The sequence below is a fragment of the Hippocampus bargibanti genome, linkage group LG17, assembly GCF_051943395.1.
Source record: "Hippocampus bargibanti isolate YZ-2025 linkage group LG17, ASM5194339v1, whole genome shotgun sequence".
Lineage (NCBI taxonomy): Eukaryota > Metazoa > Chordata > Actinopteri > Syngnathiformes > Syngnathidae > Hippocampus > Hippocampus bargibanti.
In genome coordinates this window covers 13,534,315-13,557,249 of record NC_142750.1, presented here as the reverse complement: position 1 = coordinate 13,557,249, position 22,935 = coordinate 13,534,315, and the positions used below count along the sequence as shown (strand labels likewise).

Below are 22,935 nucleotides of genomic sequence, written 5' to 3'. Positions count from 1 at the left end.
TACGTATTTTCAATTTAGGGAAACATTTTACAAACAAATTCATGGTTGTGTAGACATCAACATTAAATTGACTCGCGAGGACATTAAAGAGAACCAACTAGCCTTTTTGGATTGTAAAGTAATTATAAAAGAGGACAGAGCGCTAAAAACAGAAGTCTTTAGGAAGGTTACACACACTGACCAATACTTGTTATCAGAGCCCTCCAGCATAGGGCTAAACTAATACCAACAAGCGTCAAAGGCAGAGAAAAGGAGTCAAAACATATCAGGAGAGCACTCACAAATCGTGGATGTCATGATCTGGTTGGCGACCAACGGGGGGCGCTGTCGGCCCCGCCTGCACCTGCACAGGTGCTGGTCGTCCCGATCAGTGGCGGACTGCCACGTTCGGATTGGCGACCAACGGGTAGAGATGTCAGCCCTGCCTGCAGCCTCGCAGGTGCTGGTCGTTTTAATCAGTGACACTTAAAAGGACAACCGGCACGACCATCCGGTGTCGATTCATTGTTTGTTGCATGCTTTGTCCGCAATCGCATGCATTGTATGCTGTGCATGTGTTTGTTTAACCTTGGCGGACTTTTAATCTTGGTTTTCTTTTGATACTTTGTATTTTTTTTTCCATTCAGATGATGTTTTAGATTTTGTTCCTGCTGACTTTATTTTAATACAATTTGTCAAACACAAACTCCTGCTCCCTCCTGCCTGGTTTTTGGGATCCGCGCCCGCCATCACCAACTCGCAAAACTTGACAGTGGGTACCCTCAGTGGTCGTTTAACAAATGTCAGAAAGAAAGAATAGGGAATGAAACCAAAAATTCTGAAGATACAAAAAAAGAGAGGAGTAGCAGCACCGTACATTGCAGGAGTTTCTGAAAAACTGCAGAGTACTTTGACAACACAAAATTCCTACTTATTTCAAACCGATAAACACTTTAAGGCAAAAATTAGTGCATCCAAAAGATAGGCTGCCAAATGAAAAACAAAGTAATGTAGTTTAGTCAATACATTGTAAGAATGAAAATTGTAAAGAGCAATACATTGGGGAGACGAAACAAATTCTCAAAAAAATATTTTATCAACATCGCAGGGATAATACTAGTGGGCCTCACTCGGCAGTACATATGCACTTGAAAGCTAGCACCCACTCATTTGATGACAATTAGGTTAAACTCTTAGCGAAAGAACATAGATGGTTTGAAAGAGGAGTAAAAGTAACAATTTTCATAAAAAAGCTAAATCCTTCTTTAAACCGATATGGTGGGGTGAGGTTGAATTTGGATCGTTCGTACAATAGCCTGCTTAGGCAACATAGGTTAGGCAACATTGGTAATGCTGATGAGGTGATGCCGGAGGGAGTGGGGCAATCAGGCCAGTCGTTAGTCAGGAATGTAGGACCGCAGGGAGTGGTCCTCTGCTCCCCCCAACCTGAGAGTAGGGACCTATAATAGCAGTGTCCGGCACCGCCATGTCTGGACATTATGGATGTATATATAGAGCCGATACTACCAGTAAGTCTTTAGTTAGCTGAAGAAGCATCTTGGATAAGAAGCGAAACGTCAAACGTTCAAAAAAGTACAGATGACGGCTGAAGAAACCTTTTCATCAATGGACCACTCCTGTACGACTGAAAGCTTACACAGACAAAATGGATGGATGGTTACCATCCAGTAGCAGAGCACATGTAAACCTTTCTCACGTTCACGCCCAAGAGTCAGCAGTCCATGTTTTTGTCATGTGGAACCTGAGAAAAACCCATGAAGCCATCAAGCCTCGAACCTGTGAGAAAAATTTTCTAACTCGCAGGATCACTCCAGATAACGCTAGTTGCTTTAGTTTAGTTTAGTGAGGTGCTTTAGTTCCCCAGATGAATGAATGAGGTCGCTATTCATTTGGCTTTTAAGGTTGTAGGAAAACAGAAGCTGACTCGAAAGAAGCGTTGTAACCCCAACACATATCAGGCACATTAGGGCACCTTCTCCGTTTCATGCTGTTACAGCTGCAGCTGAGGTTGTTGTGTTGTCATTACGTTGGATTCTTTTCCCTGCCCAGTTTATGACCTCATGCGTCCAAGCTCATTTTCGGGAAGGACAACAACAAGTTACGCAGATAGCACTTGCACACTTGCAAAACTGCTTCTGGGACTTTTGGGGGGCTGTGGGCGCTAAAGGAAATGAAAAGCATAAAACAGCCGGTTTGATTTCCATCTTGAACTCCCGCCGCCCTCTGCCGTCTGTTTGCCAGGCACGTGTCTTATGACATTCCGGATTGTGAACTTGGAAGCCAAGAGCAAATTATGATGGGCCATGAAGAAGAGACCAGAGAAGAAAAAAGCCAACTACCACAAAGACTAATTGGCCACGGATGAAAAGACTGATTTTGAGACTTGATGAAAGCTTCAAGGCAACGGGTAGTTATTAGAGGAGGATGAATTATGAGAGGGGCGGAATGATGGATGATCGAGAGGAAATGAGAAGCAGGTCGAAGTCACTGCGGCTGGAAAACCTGTAAACCGACTCCTCTGTTATCATTGACTCCATCGACGCAGGACAGGAGGAACAAAACACATACACACCAAAAAGACGTTTTGTAATTTGAACATTTTGTATGAAGAGACGTTCCTGTGTAGACCGTATTTGACATTTCAAATATCATAGACACAGGCGGCCCGTTATTCGAGTGGTGAGCACGTTGACGTCACAGTGCAGAAGTTCCAGGTTTGATTCTAGGTCCGGCCTCCCTGGGCGCCGTTTGCATGTCCTTCCCGGGCCTATGTGGGTTTTCCTCCGGTTTCCTCACCCCATTCTAAAAGCATGCATGGCAGGCTGGTTGAGCACTCAAAATAGCCCTTGGTGGTTGTTCATTTCTGTGTGCACTGTGATTGTTTGCCCACCAATTCAGGCTGTCCCCGGCCTACTGTCCGAAGACAGCTAGGATAGGCTCAATCCCTCCCCCCCCCCCGCCCCCCGCGACCCCAGTGAAGATGAAGCGGTCCGGAAAATGAATGAATGTTGACAACACTTTTGTCTATGGTGTCCAATTTAGAATTGTTTCCCCCTTAATAAGGAATTTAAGTCCAATTTAAATCATCCTACTATTGCACAATCCCCCCAAAAAAACAATCTCTGCCAAGGAAAGAAAATAAAGAGAGAAGTTTAAGACAGCCTGTTTTCACATCACGAGCCAAAAGATGAGCCTCAAGCGTCACGGTCTTCTCCACTTCAGCAGCAAAAGCAAAGCAACGAATAGAGGAAAAGTTCTTGATCTTCCTTCAGCCAGGAATCCTCCCCTTTTCTGCCAAACACCCCCCACGAGCTAGCGCGCAACTTCATGGGTAGAGACAGCTTCACTTGCTTTGATTGTTACCAGATGTGGATGCAGACACCTGATATTCATCCTGGTGGGTGAACCAACATTCCCGGCAAGTGACACAGTCTGACTTTTGGATGGACAAAAAGTGCAATCCAGAAGATACAGATGGACAAATCATTTATGGACTCTGGCAGCGGTCTCGGAACCAAACTATCAAGATCAGATTGGGCAGACCGCTGACTAACTTCCTTTTCCTAAATTCCTTTTGTCTCGTCATCACTGTACCGTTACCCCACAAATTTTTCTGTCTGTAATTATTTTCCACGATGTTCTCGCAGACACCTCTGCTGATATTCTCTTGACTTCATTTCCTGTGTTTTTTTTTCCAATGATGTGCTTTCATTTGAGCTTTCAGATTTACAGAGTACAGGGGATAGATGTCATTTGGCAACCTTTCTGAACTTGCAGGTCCAGATGCTGTGTCCTCTGGCTACCCTCGAGCACTAGCTTCCTATGGATGAAGTATCACATCAACCTTCTTAGCGTCCCTCAGGTAGAACTGTCAAGCCAGCTTCCATCCAAGAACAGAGGGATGCTGTTATGGCATGATTGCACTTTCTCGCTTCAATGGAACTTTGTGTATTTTCGACATTTAAATCCAATGAAATGTTTGTTTTTTTTTACCCAAGAATGGGTGTTGTGCAGTTGCCTTGAAAGGATTGTTGAGCGTTTCAGAGATGATCGTAAATGTTGTTGCTTTTCACAAAAGGTGGAGGCTGACAAATAAACCATTTTTTGGAGCCTTTGGCTTCAGCATTGCTTAAAGCAAACATATCCAAAGTCAAAATATCAATTGCCATCCGGCCCACAGCCTCCCGTCATAAAATAAATTACCTCTGGCCCAAATGGTGAATGAAGACATTGGCCAGTATCGCTGTTACCAGTATGTGCTAAGTGCTACCATCTAGAGCAGGGGTGCTCACACTTTTTCAGCATACGAGCTACTTACAAAAACTACCAAGTCAAAATGATCTACCCACGACAAAAATGCAAAACATAATTATTTTCAAATGTTTTAAGGATTCTTTGTATGTACAATGCATGTTGATGTACCTTGCATAACTGAATAAGCCAATATTGCACAACACACATAATAACTACATATACATAACATAATAAATAACTATTAACATTTTTTTGTAATTACCTGAGTTTCCTTTGATGACTTGCATTGAATTGAATCAGCCAGGGATGCATAGTCCGGACAGTAGCTGCTGACAGCCAGCCTCAACCACATTTCCAAATGTTCATCATTCATGGTGGAACGGTATTTGGACTTAATGGTCTTCATTTAGGAAAAGGCTGACTCACATAAATAAGTGGAGCCGAATAATGCAGTCAAGGAGGTAGCACATTTCCTCAAGTTGGGGTACTTTTCCTGTGTGAGTAAGTTACAGAACTGTCCAATTCTCTGAACAGGGAGTCAGCTGCTTCAACGAATGCTTCTTTTACCATCTCTCCGTCTTGGAAGGAGTTATTGTTTCTAATGATGGCGTGACTCACCCGGAAAGATGCTTCGGTGGCGATTTTCGCTTTTGAAGTATGTTGAGTGAAAAATGACTGCTGTCCGGACAACTGGGATTTTAGTTCGTCCACCGTTCTCTTTTTCAGCTGGCTTTTTGGCGTGAAGTCAATGTCGTATTTTCCATGAACAGTCCGAAAATGGCGCTCCACATTTTCCCATTCCGTATGAAAGTAATATGTTTTGCCCCCTTACTTGGTCCCGCTTTCTCACTCATTTTGATCACCATATGTTTTAGCAAGGGCTTAAAATCTGAGGTAATTCGCTGACGAGCTTGTAAATTTTGCTGCGTTTAGCGCCGTTGTTTACGCATGCACGGCGACCTAGAGGTAAAAAATCAGTTGTCATCTGAATGGTTGCCCTGTATGTCAATCAAGTGACGGGACGTTTGATAGGCTGACAAATGTTTTTTTACTGTCACGCTGCGATCGACCAGTACTACCTCCGCGATCAACCAGTAGATCGCGATCGACGTAATGAGCACCCCTGATTTGAGGCTCAATTAGGAACAGCAAATTAGTACAGAGTCATTGACTGAATGAGCCCCTCAATTTTCTGAAATTGTGATTTTCAAATTAAAAAAGAAAAGTAAAACATATTCTAAAATGGTGACCATCAACAAAAGAACAATTATTTCCGTTCAGCTGTCATGAAAAAGTCAAGTTAAGTGAATATTCAATTTTCAATGTGTGCGTGTTGTGGGGTTCCGACTTTGAATCTCCGCTCTGACCTTTATTTGTGTCGTTCTCCCCCTTCCTTACAGGGCTTTCATTTTGCTTCATTCCACGTTCCAAATTGAGTGTTTTTAGAGTGTAGCCTGCCTCTTTCCCTTCTAGTCATCTGGCATTTGCTCCAGACCCTAATGAGGAACATTATAGAAAATGCATGGTGACTTACTTTTACAACATTCACACCGTCTTGAACCCTCCCGGTTGTCAGGCGCCGTGCCAAGTTATTGGAAACAAAGGTGGCTCATTTTTCAGGAGGGCAACTTGGCCGCTCACACTTCAGTCCCTTTTAATTTTTGCCTTCCCCCTCTTGCGCTGCCATTTAAAAGCGTTGTGAAAACCAGGCGGCATACTTGTGAGAGCGCTAATAAGCTCCTGATGTCCAGCCGCGCTTGTGGCCCTACATTTAACGTATAATGACACCTGTAATTTGCGCAGGCTGGCGTGCTCTGGCAAATCCATTGAGTTGTAGCCATTACAAAAAAAGCACAATATCGGTCAGTGACTTTTTTCTTTTTTTTGTCAGCTCTGAGGCTTTTCAGGAATCGTAATTGCGGCAGTGTCACTTCCAATAAAAAAGTTCTCGCCTTACGACCAATTACAAAGAGCTATTTTGCCCAATTGGTGGCCTTGAAGCGCACCCGCCCATCCCCTCCCTTTGATATTACCGTATTTCCCGGTATAAGGCGCATCAAAAAACCTTGATTTTCTTCAAAAGGTGGTCGCTGCCCCTCATATGTGAAGTCATATTGAGCCATAACAGGTCTCGCAACTACAGCAGCCACTGACTCCAATCCACCTGAGAAGTAGTGCGTACCCCCAGACTCTGCTGTAGTGCCTTATAATGTAGAGTGCCTAGTATTTGGAAAACTGATCTATTTATATATTATATTTGGAAACATTTTTTTCATTTCACGAAGGTATGCCTTGTAGACCATATATCTGGAAAAAGATTGAAAATACAGTGATACCTCCGCATATGAACACTTCAGCTCACGAACTTTTTGCCTTGCGAACATTAAATTCACAAGCATATAGTCTCGGCTGACGAACTAGTTTTTGCCGGACGAACCAAACCAAACGGCGCCACGGTGGCTAATGGACTAGTTTTACGCGGATGAACACCAAACCACACAGTCGAACTGCACGGCGGTGGCTGAGTTTTTGTCACCACCTTGCTTTGAGTGCGGGCGTAGTTTGTTATCGAGTGTAATACATATGCTATTATGGGACCGAAAAAGACCCCACCACAGTCTAGTGTTAATCCGAAGAAGACGCAAAAGAAAATTACGGTTGAGCAGAAGAAGGAGATCATCGAAAAACACTAACGAGGTGTGCGTTTGTGTGACTTAGCGTCCCAGTACCAGTACGCTAAGTCGACCATTGCTACCATCCACCAACAAGGAAGCTATTAGGGATTCGTGTATGGCTAAGGGTGTTTCTGTTTTGTCTAAGCAATGGTCTCAGGCAATAAAAGATGTTGAAAAACTTCTGTTGATTTGGATTAACGAAAAGCAGCTTGCAGGGGACAGTGTGAGTGATGGTATTATCGCCGAGAAAGCACAGCAACTTCATTCGTATATCATCAAGGGGCAACTACATTAACGACCATCACAAAGGTAAATAAAACGACTTTATTGTACAGTACAGTTTATTTCTTTAATTATAATACAATAGCTCATTTATTATACATAAAATAAGATATATTTTGTGTAGTTTTAAGGCCTATTTAGTGGAAAATTATGTTTTATGGCGACCTGGGAACTGATTATTGTCATTTTAATGTTTTTTTTTTTTATGGGAAATAAAGGTTTGGCAGATGAACTTTTCGCCTTACACACACTTTCTGGGAACTAATTAAGTTTGTAAGCTGAGGTATCACTGTACAACATTCATAGCACCTGCATAGGCCCTGCACTCCGCTGGGCCTTGTACTTCAGAAAATACGGTATTTGTACTCATTCGAGCGACACGCAGCTGACAAGAAACGGCTCAGATGCACACTGATGGACTATTTGGAGACTTAAAATCAACATGACTTTCGGTAGTTGAGCCACATCCCTGCAAACCCTTTCCTTCATGTGACACTGCCATGACATTCTCTTATTTCAACAGTCGCTGTTGTTTTTACACCAAAGGTATCATCTGTGCTTTTACACATCTCAATCAAGATGAGCTGTTTTGACAGCATACGATAGACGGCGTACAATTAGGATAGACAGACGTAACGTCACGGGTTGGTAATCTGAGTTGCACACCAGGCTTCAATGACAAATAAAAACAAGGTCTTCTTTCATGGGACAAGTTATGGTCTGTCCAAAGAAAGACATCTGTAAGAGGCACATCTGTGGTATCCGCTGTTGCTCGCCTCACCTATCGCTCAACGTCGCCGTCAACATTTTCCAAACGTCAAGATCAAGAGGTTGTTTGCATTGTCTGTGTCACAGAGCGCCACCTGCCTTGAGAACAACAAAGACTCTCGCACTCTGTGGGCCAAGGATGACTTCCTGCTGACGACTGGCTTTGATCGGGTAAGAAGGAACTCTCATTTTGCTCACTTTTGCTTCTCTAAATGTTTTAATACAAATTGCTTGAAAAGGGACAAATGATGGAAACATTGGATACAAGCGGCCAAAATGAATTGGCTCCATAGGGTCTCCCTTAGAGATAGTGTGAGGTGAGAAGCTCGGTCATGCGGGAGGGGCTCAGAGCCGAGCCGCTTCTCCTCTCCATCGAGAGGAGCCAGATGAGGTGCCTCCTGGACGCCTCCCTGGTGAGGTCTTCCGGGCATGCCCCACTGGGTACAACCCAGGACACTCTGGAGAGACTATGTCACCTAGCTGGCCTGGGAACGCCTCGGGCTTCGCTGGGAAGACCTGGAAGAAGTGGCTGGGGAGAGGGACAGTCTGGGCTTCCCAACTAAAGCAGATAAGCGGCAGACAATCGATGGATGGGGTGATGGGATGGATGGAAAATCGAGTCGTGGGTTGATGCTTCTGGGAAGTAGTTCTTGTTCCAGTTGTTCAATGCTGAATCCTCAACAGGAACGGCGTCATTTGACTGATGTCACAGTGCCCTTATTACCGGATTTTCCGTTGTATAAGACGCAGCGGAGTACAAGTCGCATCCCTGTATTTTAATTGTGTATTTTCAAACTTGTTTCATATATAAGGCGCACCGGTGTATAAGGCGCATCTTCAATGAATGAAACAAGTTTTCCAAATATAATATATACTGTAAGCTACTTCTACAGGGGGAAATGGAGTCGGTGGCTGCTGATAGTAGTTGCGAAACCTGTTGTGGCTCAATATGACTTTACATATAAAGCACAACTGTGTATAAGGTGCAGGGTCATCTTTTGAAGAAAATCAAGGCTTTAAGGTGCACCTTATACACCGGAAAATACGGTAAAAGATTGGTGTGGGGAAAGAGAGACGATATGTGGCAGTAAATGAGGCCAAACTCCACAGATTTTAGGTAGGCAGGTAGGGAGAATCTAAAATCAGCAATTTTCAAGGCTCCTTTTTGACAAAAAATAGCTCACCAAGCCGTCCATTTCAAAAATCGAATGTTACTCTTAAGCGCAAAGGTTTTCCCACCACTGCATTCAGGTCGTTCCATTTTTTTATTATTTTTTTTTACATCTAAGATGCACTCTAGTTGTTCTATTTGTATTTTTAAAAAATCAGTTTCTTCAAATTAATACGTGCATTTTGCTTCTTCTCTTCCATAAATAACTTCTATTCGGTTTTTAGGTGCGTAACCGTGAGGTGAGGCTTTGGGACAGCCGGAACTTGACTTCTTCTGTGAGGTCTCAGACCTTTGGCACTTCCAGCGGGTAAGTGTCATACACATGTGCAACTTGGGGGCTGTGGGGAGGTGTTCCGCGTTGTAAGTTTCTTATGTCTTTGCTGAACCCTGTGTGTGGGATCCGTGGAAGCTGTTGTCACCCGATGAGGTTTCGCTTTGCAATAAGAGAGCATTGTGGACCTTCGGTAGCTGTTTATGGGGTATTTCCACGTTGTCTCTTCTGAATGCATCCTTCTATTTATAACCGCTGCAACGGGGTGAAGCGACCGCAGTAGGCACTTTGACACCTCGCTACTTTTGCCACTGCAGTCGCTGTGTTTATTTATTCAAACATGGCCGCTGCGGGCTGACGGAAAGCAGAAATGCCGCTGAGGAATCCAGTTGACGGGGGATTTGTGGGACGTGGGGCTGTTCAGAAGAGTAGTAGTCTCTTTTTCCAGTCTCTTTCATTTTTATTTTTATTTTTTTTTGCATAGCACAAAATACTACTACTACTACTACTACTACTAATAATAATAATAATAATAATAATACAGCATTTTATGCACACTATCTCAATTAATAATAATAATAACAACAATAATAATAATACATTTAATTCCTAAGCGCCTTTCAAAACTCACAAGGACACTTTACAGTCACAGGATTTTTTTGTGTGATGTAGTCTATTTCTGTGTGTTTTACTCGCGGCATTGTACCTGAGTGCAGGTCCCGGTCATCAGGTAGAATTTTAGCCATGCTCCCCTCCCCTATAATCAGACAGATCGAGAAGAGGCAGGGAACACTCGGCCCTTTCTTCAACCAATACGCTGAAAAATCAGTCCCAGATGAAGGCTTTCCTGTGGGGTGGGGAGGGGATTAGGGTGCAGCTGCAGCGTGGCTAACCAAAGCATACAAAAGTCAAAATTCACAACGTTTGCGCTATAGTTTTGACCTCGCTTTTGTTTTCAATCGTTGAACAGCAAGGCGGAGCAAATGCTGCTCAAAGTGCCAAGAGGACAGGTCCCAGGTGATCGTCCACATCTCACTTGGCACTTCATCTGCGGAAACTTCAAAACGTCAAAGAACCTGAACAGATCAAACATGAAGCTCCGCAATCTGTTAGTCGTTTAGGGTTGAAATTTGGGATTTCACTGGCAAAAGGAGGCAGGCTTGACAAGCCCAAAATAGGACCAGGCTGCTCTTAAAGTGGAATCAAAGCTAATCCAAACCCGCTGACCGTACATTTCACCTTATCAACTGTTGTTTATTTGAATGTATCACATATTTCCTACCCTCTTAAAAAATACAATAAAATACAATTACATTAAATTAACTCATTCACTGCCATTCCCTTATTCGGGAATGGAAAACAGTGACGTGAAGTGCCATTCCCGAATGTGTTCATTTTTTTTTTTTTTTTCGCGAGGGTGCCGATAAACCGCTGGTCAGACCTCTGGTTTTTTCCCTTCTAAGAGGAGGCAGCATTTCCCTTTTTCCCATGATAGCGCTTTGTTCCAGCTTCAGCTGTTGTTAAAGCGCCATATAAACCAATATGTATGTATTGCAATGTATTTTGGATAGCCTTATTTCAAGCTCATATGACTCCAGACACATATCATTTAGGAATTAACTATTTTTTTTCTAATGGAAGAAGAGAGGGTAAGGTTCCTTATGCTGCATTAAATGTTTATGTAGTCCTCAACAAACTCAACATTCTGTGGGTCCTGGAATTTGATTGACAATGACAAAAACCCCGGAGTGGACACATTTTTGCACGTCTGGCAGTGAATGAGTTAAATAACATTAATATTTAATAGCATTAGATAAACCAAAATGAAATTAAAATCAAAAACATATCAACATATCCATTTAAGATTCAAAACAACATTCAGGTTTCCAGTCTGAAAGCAACTATTGTATTTTCCGGTGTATAAGGCGCACCGGAGTATCAGGCACACCTTCAATGAATGACAAAAGGTTTTCCACATATAATATATAAATATACAAAAGTTTTCCAAATATAAGGCACACCACATTATAAGGCGCTACAGTTGAGCCAAGAGATACACACTACTTCTGCAAATGGAGTCGGTGGCTACTGACAGTAGTTGCGAGACCTGTTGTGGCTCAATATTACTTCACATATAAGGTGCAGCTGCGTATTAGGCGCAGGGTCATCTTTTGAAGAAAATCAAGGCTTTTGGGTGTGCCTTATACACAGGAAAGTACGGTAAATTACCTTGCTGAAAGAACTTTCACAAGACAGTTGAAGAGCAGTGACAGATTGGTTCTTAAACCAGGTTTGGTGATTTGAATAAGTTAATGTGTAAAAAAAAAAAAAGAGAGACTGCATCCAGACCAACGTGCTCCCTACAGTTGTTGCACAAAGCCTGAATGCGTTTGAGGAGTTTGGGAGACTGACCAGCCCAATTCTTTTTCCCATCCTGCATCAAAATAAATACATAACACCAAACACATCATGTATTTTGTTTTTCTACTTTCATTCCTTTCATCACTTTTCTGCTGTGAAATGTAAATTTCTCCACTGCAAGACTAATAAAGGCAAATCCATCCATCCATCCAAAATAAAAACAGCAGCTGCTGCAGATACAGCATTGGTCAACAAATCCAACACAAAAAAACAATTAGTTTTGCCATTTATCAAACACCGAATGAGCCAGCTTGCGCAAATGTCTGGGATGTTTTCCATGCACAGAAGCCTTTGCTGTATTTTGGGCCATCTCAATTCCATTTTGGCACATTTCACCTTTCCCTCAAGGGCAAAGCTCCAGTAGCCAATTTTTCTGATCAAGACTTGAGGAAAAGGCTGGCAGCAGATGCAGATGGTCCTTAAGTGGAAACAGCGCATAGGGCATTCAGCGCAAAACATATGGATGCAATGGCGAGGGGGGTTGAGTGTCAGTCAGACGACGGCGTAGGAGCCACGTTGACAGGGCCAGAGAGAATTACCAGACGACACGCACTTGGATGGATTCTAAATATTGCAGGTCCCATTTGTGCCAATTTGTCCCGTCACTCCAGTGTCTCAGTCTTATCTGTGCTAGATAGTTCTAATATATCCTCAGGTTTCACACCTGGATGTGTGTTTTGTTTTTAAGACACACCGTTGCTCCACTTCACAATGTGGAGCAGCTTTAGGGCTGTTTAAATCATTCCTTTTCCCAAATTCTGATGACACATTTTCGTGTGGAAGTGGGGGGGGGAGGGGGAAAGAAAAAAAAAGACTTCTGGCGGTGGAGAGAAGTGTGTTTCCCATTAGTTTGATGGTTTCCGCCCACCGCACAGCACCCGCGGCCACTGCCTCTGACCAGATTGTCACTGCACACTTCGTAGCTCGATAAAGGAGAGGAACGGCCCAAAGGGAACGATCAAGTGGGATTTTGGTGAACACAATCGTTTGCACGGACTTTGGGTGACGGGGAGAGTATTCATCTCAATCCTTCTTAACCATCAAAAGAGATTTTAATTTTCATCCGCTCCGTAGTCTCCATCATGAAAGGTAGTAGCACAGTTACCTGTGTGTGCTAAGTGCTGCCATCTATAGGCTCAGAACAATAGCAAATTAGTAGATGGCTAATTGACTGAATGAGCCCTCCAATTTTTGAAATCGAACATTTTTCAGTGTGTAAAGTGCACCCAAAAGCATTGACTTCTTCAAAGGATGACCCTGTGCCTTATACGCAGTTGCGCCTTATATTTGAAGTAATATTGCGCCACAACAGGTTTCGCGACTACTATCAGCAGCCACCGACTCCATCCCACCCTCCCCTAGAAAAAGTAGTGTGTAGCCCCAGCCTCTTCTGTAGCGCCTTAGAATGTGGTGTGCCTTAAATTTGGAATTCTTTTATATATTTTTATGCTTTATTTGGATAACTTGTTTCATTCATTGCAGGTGTGCTTTATAGTCCACTGCGCCTTATACTGTAGAGTGTAGATGGAAAAGGTTTGAAAATACACCATTAATTGGGCCTGATACTCCGGTGCACCTTTTACACCAGAACATACTGTATTTCTGTTCAACTGTTGCAAAAAGTCAATTGGTGTTAAAAAAGTGAACTTAAGTCAATATTTAATTTCAATTTCAATCTCAATTAAATTTTGATAGGCATGTTTAAAATGAACCAAAACACACACGTAGGATGTGAATGCAAATGTGAAACACAGAATGCCTGGCTGAGATGTATGTAAATGAATGGCTGATTTACCAAATCTGGCCCCCCTTTGCAAAAATTTTGGCCACCCAAACTGAACCGGAGAAAATTGTATTTTCCTCCAAGTATTTCCAACATGTGTCTCGGGCTTGGCACACCAATATGTGTAAGGTATTTGGAAACAAATCGGCATCTGTAAAGACCCTGCAAAACTGAAATTAGACCGGCAAATCTTTTCATGGTAAATGCCACGTGCTGTGTGTGTTTGAAGTGAAGACAAATTGCCCGCTGTCAGATTCCTCTCACCTGTCAGGAAATGTTATGGCAACAAAAGCAGCCCTGGATGCACCTGCACGGGCCTCCTTGTGCTCCTTGTTGGAGTTTTTGTGTGCATGGACATGTCCAAAAGCAAGTGCACTTGGCGCTTACCCTCAACAGATTTAAAAAATGGACACAGAAATGTAGACAGAAGGGCAGTGTATGGCATGTCATGGTGGCCGGGAAATGATTTGCCCATTGTTCAAAAGAAGTTTGGGATTTGACTCCAAGAAGAAAAAGGTTGAGGATCCTTGGGGTTAGGAATCTGAGAGGACATTTTTCTGCTCAAGCTTCAACTCGGTACGAAGCCTCCTTATGTTATTTCAGTGAGGTCAATTAGTTAAACGGCAATTGTGTGGACGTTTTGTGCAAGGATGGAAGGGGGGTGGAATGTGGGGGGGGGGGGGGGGGGGGGGGTCAGTGACCAACTTGCCCTTGAAAAGAACTCAGATTTGTGGACTTGTAAGCCTTCTGTTGTCCTTATTTTGCTTTAACTTGGTTACGAGGAAAGTGGTGTCCGTCAGAAATGGACTACTTGCGCCAAGTGTGTGATGTAGCCAACTTGCGATTGGCAAATGACCATAATTTCACAACCCATTCGCCACAGCGGCAACATATATAGTTTTAGATATATATCCCTCCCCCCCCCCATATATTTTATATTATTACGGGGGGGGGGGGGGGCGGTAGTCGAGTAGTTAGCACGCTGGCTTAACACTGCATAGTCAAAGTCAAAAGTCAACTTTATTGTCAAATATGCTAATATGTTTGTATGACATACAGCACAGATGAAATTACTGTCCTCTCGGACCCAGCATGCAAGGCACTTATAATTACTTTAACAAACATAATAAACATGAAAACACCAATTTGCCGGGAGCCGCTGCGTGTTCACGCGCCGCCATCTTGGGAAAAAAAAATAAAAAATAACAAAAATAACAAGATAACAAATATGACAACTCAAAGACACAGAGTCATTCATTCTTCAGGACTTGCTGTACCCTTTTTGTGATGACATGAAGCAGTTCTAGTTGAAAGAGGAGGAGGAGGAATAGGTCGTGAGTTCAAGAATTGGTTCGGCCTCCCTGTGTGGAGTTTGCATGTTCCTCAGTTTTCTTTGGGTCCTCTGGTTTCCTCCCACATTTCAAAAACATGCATAGCAGGCTGATTGAACACTCTTAAATTGCCCCTAGGTGTGAGTGTGAGACCGAATAGTTATTTGTCTGTGTGCGCCCTGCAATGGGCTGGCAACCAATTCAGGGTGTCCTCGTCTAGTGGCCAAAGATGGCTGGGATAGGCTCCAGCACCCCCCGCGACCCTAATGAGGATTAAGTGGTCTGGAAAAGGGATGGACGTTTATATCAACCCCTTTGCTGCAATACTTATTTTGTTTTTTCTGTTTCTTTTTTTTCATGAATTTTTCACTAAACCGCCTTTCCACCGCGCACTGCAAAAAACAAAAAAAAAAAACATGGCTGTTAACTCATTCGCTGCCATTCCCAAATTTATTTGGGAATTGAAAAGTGTGGTGTGGAGCGCCATTCTCGAATTTGTTCAGGTATTGTTTTTTCTTGCGGGGGATGATGATAAAACGCTGCTCACACCTCCGGCTATGTTTTTTCCTTCCACGCGGGAGCATCATTTGCCTTTTGTCCATGTTAGCGCTTTGTTCCAGCTTCAGCTGTTGTTAAAGCGCTATATAAATCAATTTACTGTATGTATTGTATTGTATTTTGTACAGCCTCCCCTATTTAAAACTCAGATAAATCCAGACCCATATAACCTAGTAATTAACTCTTTTTTTTTTTCTGATGAAAGAAGAGAGTCTAAGGTTTCTTACGCTGCATTGAATGTTTATGTAGTCCTAAAACTCAATATTATGTGGGTCCTGCAATTTGAGTGAAAATGACAAAAACCCTGGCACTGGAGTGGACAGACACATTTTTGCACATCATCTGGCAGTGAATGAGACAGTAAAAGTCACGTGGACCGGTCGTACGGAGAGAAGTGCCTCCCGATGTAAAAACCGGCCAAGTCCTTTTTCATTTGACTGATGAGATCGCTAGACGAAACCTTACAGGCTGTTGACGGCTAGAAAGAAAAAGAGAGCATGAGGCGCATTTTCCGCTTCTGAACTTCACTTGGTTTCTGTAAATTATATCTTTTAAGACGGAAAATATGCAGCGGTAGTGCTGGAAGAGACCCTCACTGCACCCCTGTTTTTTTTTTAAATACAGTAAAGTCTCGTTATATCGATATCGGTTATAACGATAGTACCGCTTATTACGATATTATTTTCATTTCCCTTGCACATTTCTAGTCTTTTTATGTATAATTTGTACCGTTTAGTACGATACCCGGTTGTTACGATAATCCGGTTATTACGGTGCTCCTTTTCATCCCCCGCCGGCCATTTTTGTTGTTTACATCGATATATCCGTTGCGCCATTGGTCAACTTGGTCACGTGTCTTGTTACGTGAGCAGCTCTCCCGAGCAGACGCCATTTTCAGACGGCAGCTCGTGTGTATCAGACGGCTGCTCGTGTGTCTTCAACAATGGACTGTTTTGGATGCCATCAGAGCAATTTCCAAAGCGTGGAGCACGGTGTCCGAAAACAACATCAAGAACTGCTTCCGTCACTGCAAATTTGAAAATCCAGGGTGCAGTGAGGAAACATCTGCAGCTAACGAAGAGGATGACGACAACATTCCTCTTGCAGTGTTGGCTGAAAAGCTAAAAGTCGCCGACATTGCATCGTATGTCGCAGTCGACAAAGACATTGCGACATTCCCAAGCTCATCAGATGCGGATATCGCAGCGGAGGTCAAAGCCAAATATGCCAAAGATTCCCGTGATGATGATGATGCTGATGACGATGAAGAAGAAGCGACTGAATGCACACCTTTTGCAACTTCGACAAAAGCGTTGCAAGGGGTTGCGGACACGCGATCTTTCTTTGAATCCGTAGAAAATGCATCCGGTTTTTTAGAAACGTTAAACAAGATGGATGTGTTCATATTAAAATATAAAAATGGGAAGCAGAAGAAGATTGATGACTTTTTTAAATAGCTTACACACATACTAATTGCAGTGTTATGTACATGTACTGTTACATGAATGCAAGCGTTTTTTGCAACAATGTTTGTTGTTTTGTCTGCTGAAGCGTCATGATTTTGAAAATGACTGTACATTTCATACTGTGCATTAAAGGGCAACCAACATCACTTTTTGTGTTTCTTGAGTCAGTCAAAAAGCTGTTGTAACGTCACAGCTGCGCGTCGGCATTCTATTCAGCCACTCTCGAACGTCACGTAAGTTATGTAAACGTTGCAGTTTTGGTTTTTCATCCATGTACAGTATTTAATTGTGTTGCATCCAGATATCTTTATTGTTTGCAACAATCACTGTTTTTCATATGATTGTACATGCTGGCGTTCGTGGCTTCGTGTGAATAGAACTTGACGATTTAGCATTGGTTGGTTGCATTTTTGAAAGGAAATAGTCATTAAAAAGTGTAAAGACGTTTTTATTTTATGCACAACTTTATTTTTCACTTCACTACTGTACAAAAAAACATGTTAGATACGCAATCCATGAACCCAATGATGAAATTACATGCCATAACAAAGATGCCGCATTTACGCCCCCCCCCCAGGATCGGATATATCGATAGTCCCGGTTATATCGATATTTTTTCGCATTCCCTTGCGTATCGATATAACGAGACTTTACTGTATTTCATCCATTTTTAGCGCCTCCTTTTTGCTCTGATTTATTCTCTGGTCTCGATTAAGTCGTTTCCTTCTTTGGTGACTCCAATTTTATGTCATCCATCCATCACTCTGTTCCACTTGGGCATCCACATATAGTGTGTGTTTTTTCTGTCATCTTCTCCCTGCCCCCCTTCCCCTCTCGCTCCCCGCAGTTATGCTATTTTCTGCGACGCACGGATGATGCATTTAGCTTGCGGTCGCTTGGGAAGTAATGGCTACATTAGTATGGGGGTCTGCTGAATTACTACTTTCTTTGAGCGGCAATGGGTTCTCCATGCACTGATGCGCACTTTCCACCGAGTCGAACAACCCCTAAAAATTTGAGATGGCCGCATGCGCGTTCAGCTGCCCGTTGCACCCATTTCCAGGCCGCAGCCCGGGTTGGCATGCGCTGGCGCAGGCACGGTGCGGCGTCGCCCTGCCTTTGTTGATGTTTGTTCAACGTGTTGGCGGTTTTTCACACTGTGCCGAGGCGAGGCCATTCTGGCGCACTACTACGCTTGAACAAAGCACTCGGGAAGCTGGTCAAGTTGCGACTGTTAGTGACTTTTGGCACTCGTCGCTGCGCACCAGACAGAAGTCATTTCGGCTTTCTTGCTGGAGGCAGAAAGGCGCTTATGTTGCTGTTTCTCACTTTTGAATTGTGGTCACGCTTGACATGGTATCGCTTTCACAACAAAAAGTTGTCAAATTGAATTCAGCGGGTTTTAGGTTTATGAATTGGTTCCATTCCTTTGACACTGGAACCAGAAATTGTTCTTTTGTCGCAACCCTGTTCCCGCTTAACGAACAGAAGCTAATACAGTAGTGAAGTTTCAGTCAATATTTGGATAAAAATGAATTCTAGGCTGAAAATTAAATGGACAACAATTAACTCGGTTGATCATGGGTGTCAAATGCATTTTTGCCACGTGCCACATTGTAGTTAGGGTTTCCTCTCGGGGGCCGTTATGAATTTGGGGAATGCATTACAATGTTTAATTCTTTTAACATATTACATCCAAGGGCACAACAAATTAATGATTAACTAGTTTTCAAATTTGAAGTCAAAAATAATGACTGTTATTGTGGTTTAAATGGGACAATTTGATATTTTGGTTCGGACTTTCGCAAGCATCATGGCACTTGATGTGCATGATTTGCTTTCGCGGGCCGAGTAAAATCATGTGGCAGGCCAGATTTGGCCCCGGGGCCTTGACTTTGATACCAGTGGATTACATCTAAATGAAACCCAGGAGATATCCCTCACTAATCAGGATACAGAAACTAAGTGTCCTAATGACTGCAGATCTGTCTGTTTAAAGAAAATAAGGGGGGGGGGGGGGCGGCGCAGGGCATCTTGCGACTGATTCACTCACTCGCGACTAATCAGCCTCCAGACACTTGCGACTCCCCACACTCTTCCTCCGACAGGATTAGTAGTGGCTGTGTGTCAGTGTGTTTCTATTCTAATCACCGCATATGGGAACCCCCAACCCCCCAACACCCCTTGCCCCTTTACCCCTTGACCTTGTGTTTTCTCCAGTCAACCCAAACAGGTGTTTGTTGGCCGGAAGTTGACAAGCCCATTCCTACAGGCTTAGAGTTCAAAGGCCATGGTTCAAAGGTCACTTTCTAGCAGGGGGTTGTTTAAGCCTGCCGTGAGGTTCTGCCAGTGATCATTTGCATTTAGACTGGATGGACATGTTTTTCGAGAAACCGGTAATTAGTGGCAGTGATGTGGGATGACATCACTCTTGCACATCTTTTCTTTAGAATCCATAGAACCTCGTGCTTGTGTCCGTTATTGTATGTCCATGTTTATCCACCCCATGAGCCTTTGCGCTTGCAACTTCCACATATTCTTCTTATTCTTGTTTAATTTATCGGATGATAATACGGTTGAATGTTTTTATTCAGCGGGTGCGGAGTGTGGTTCACAAAAATGTCAAGGCTTACTCCACTCATCTGCAGTTGATTCTTCCAAGCTCATTTTGATGAGTATGATCCCCAAGTTTGACATCTGAAATTGTTTGGCCACCATCGCTGGAGGTTTGAAACGTTGCCTTTGGCGTTTCTCCTCATTTCTGGCACTGAGGCAGCTGTTCAGTCTGTTTCTTCTCTTCATCACTATTGTTTTCCTTTTTTTTTCTTGACTCTTCCCTTTTTTTCTATAAAGTCCACACGAGCTTGCTTTGAGCCGACAAACCCACAACTCAGCCCAAGTGAACCATCTTTCAGGCTAATGAGGGATTATTTTTATCTGACTTATCTTCCGGAAGACTGCTCCGGGTTTGACACATTGTGGAAGGATGGCTTTGAAAAACATGCACTCCTGTTCTGTCCTCTTCAAAACCTTTTACCTACATCAGGTGGTGATAACCCCAATTGTGGTGATACAGATGCCCTTTTTGGCCTTGAAGCCTTGTTTATTCTTTGCCCAGCGTTATATACAAATGACTTGTTTTGTCATCCATAAGAAAATGTCACAATGTAGAATTCTGTTTTGAATTGATTTACGGCTAAAAAAAATTGTAACTTTGACACCTTTTATTATACAGTCATGTTTTCACCCCCCTCAAATTTGCTGAAAACGGCTCTAGAATTTGGTGTCTTTTTAAATTTTTTTATGTTGTCAAACTTTTTTTTTGCCATGGGCCACATTGTAATTCCAATTTCATCTCGAGGGTTCCATTATGAATTTGGGAAAACCATTAGAATGTCTAAGACCCTCTACATATTAAATATAGAGCGCACAACAAATTAAAGAATATGAATTCTGAAAGAATAATTAATGACTACTTTTCAATATGAAGTCAAAAATAATGGCTGTTAATTTGGTTTACATACAATTTGAAATTTTGTTTTGGACTTTACCAAGCGTCGTGGCACTTGACATGCTTCATTTGATTTTGTGGGACAAATAAAATGATCAGGTGGGCCAGATTTGGCCCCCGGGCCTCGACTTTGACACCATGCTTTAAATCCTACCTTAATTCGAACTACGACCTAGTTTTACCGACAAATAATTATAACAATGATGAAAATCCGAGCAGCGGAGGACGATCGGGCCCAAACAAGTATATAAAGAGAGCATTCTAACCTGAACTGCAAGCAAAGTCTTGTTGTGTAATGAATGGGATTCTCCCATTTGGCATGTTGCTGGTTGCAACCTCCTGTTTATGTTGGTTTTGATCACACAATGTCTTCTCTGTCTGCCACGGGGCCCCCAGTTCCTCCTCTTGGAGGATTCTGTCCCGACGGTTTGAGCTGAAAAAACAACTTTTGACAGCTTGTGCAACGCAATTGGCTGCAGAAACATCCCGCCAAAGTAATTTGGCTGTTAGCAAAAGGGAAATGAGGTTATACCACATGCCAGGAACTCATCGCATTCAACTCAACCCCCAATACATTGATCCAATACCGCTGGAGGTTGGCGCGTGATAAAGTTTACAAGTTGCATCTCTTTGAAGGGATACACGGTGGTACTGATGCTTGGCCTGTTGTTTACAAGGAAAAACTGTTTATGAAATAGCCAGGTGCATTAGAAGATTAGTCTTGGCAGTTGAGTCTGAAATGGGTCAGGGAGACCCAAAAAATATATATAAAAAATCGCATCAAGGAGGATATGCATGTGCACACACCTTTCTCCTTTTCTCATATGACCATTTGCAGATGCCTGTGCAGTGCAATGCATGCATTGTTTCAGCTGCAGGCATGACATCATCACCTACCTTTTCTTTACCTGAAGCCGCCGCTCCACCGTGTTCACATGTGCTCATGATTAGGACCCATCTGTGGCGTCTCCTTTACAATTTCCCCCCCAAAATTCTTCTTAAACACTCACGAAAGGATGGAAAGTTATGGTCGCCCAAGCCACGGGGGAGTGTACGTATTGCTTTTATTTCTCGGAAGTTTGCCTTCAATGAGTGAATAGACTCAGTAGGGCCCGTTTTACGGTTTGAGGTAGTTAGTGTTCTTGGGCCACTTTGTGTGTTTGTATGTAGGTGTGTGTGTGCGTGTTGTTTTGATTTCCTCCCAGCATCTCAGTCATAAAACATACGGGTGGTCGCATGCGTCGAGTGCGGCGTTAACTCATTGGTAAAAGTCATTTGTAAAGGTTGAATCCACTTCCGCCCCCATCGAAGCTTGAAGAGCTTGTTCACACACTGCAGTGGTCTCATTTCAGTTAGTTATGAAAAGTGGGTGCCCCGCTGGATCAAAAAAATAAATAAGTCTTGGTTTGCATCGAAAGGCATTTTTGTCAGCATTAAAGGACAACCGACATCACTTTTTTGTTTTTTAACTGACATCAGAAAAACGGTTTATAGCATCTAAAATACCCAAAACATGCAGTATGATATTTTTATTCAAATGCAAAACACCAATAAAAATGACTTAAAATGTCCAAAATCTGCAAAAAATTGAGCTGCGAATTGGGCATTTTCAGAAAGTCCCGCCCCCAGTTCGTGACGTCACGCCAAGACGTGGTGCATTGCTGGAGAATCAAAACAATGGCTTCAGATTCGGAGAATATGCTTTCTTGTTACACATCCAGCTATGAATATGATTCAAATAGTTCTGAAGAGGAAAGCATACATGTTTGCAATTGATTAAAAAAAATATTTCATGCCATTTTGAGGCAACATTGGGGGGAAATGTCTCACCCAAAAAAAGAGGCACAAAATGGCGACCTCCTGTGACCACCTCCCTGCTACAATGTGTATTTTTTTCGGTAAGGGGTGTTCCTTTCGTGACATCACGTACGGACTCGTTACCAACTCAAAAACAAGACTTCCTGAATATTCAGCGCGAGTCTTAAAACGTAAAATATAGCTATATGCGGTGGAATCTTTGTAAAATACGCTCAGTAGAAGTCATTTGAAGCCATTTTACAAATTATGGACACAACTTGTCCGAGACGTCGGTTGTCCTTTAACACTCCAGAGTGCACAGACTGCTCAAATGTTTTTTCTCTATTTGTTTTTAAGTGCAACAGCGGTGATTGAAATTTAACGGTGCAGTAACTGTTTTTAGCATTAGCATTCCAAGTCCACAAACTTCTAGGAATGTCGTTGTTGTTGTTTGGATTCCTTTTCAACGGTCAGCAACCCCAAAGTGCTCTTGTGTTTGAGCATTTTGGATTTGAAGTCCAACAAGGGCAAAAAACATGTTCTTCATATTGCCGATAGTTGAGAAGGTTTCTTCAGCCGTCATCTGTACTTTTTGAAGGTGTCAGACGTTTCACCTCCTATCCAAGAGGCTTCGTCAGCGAACTGTT

The 22,935-nt window shown here is 42.8% G+C and overlaps 1 protein-coding gene across 3 annotated transcripts in view; it reads left to right on the top strand.

Moving 5' to 3' along the window:
• The window catches only part of coro7 (coronin 7), a 113,198-nt gene that overhangs the window by 24,771 nt on the left and 65,492 nt on the right, over positions 1 to 22,935 (top strand). For all 3 annotated transcript variants that reach the window (XM_089019317.1, XM_089019316.1, XM_089019315.1), the window contains exons 8-9: positions 8,067 to 8,150; positions 9,375 to 9,457. In XM_089019317.1, the coding sequence (XP_088875443.1) occupies positions 8,067 to 8,150; positions 9,375 to 9,457 (167 nt within the window). The remainder of the gene's footprint in view (positions 1 to 8,066; positions 8,151 to 9,374; positions 9,458 to 22,935) is intronic.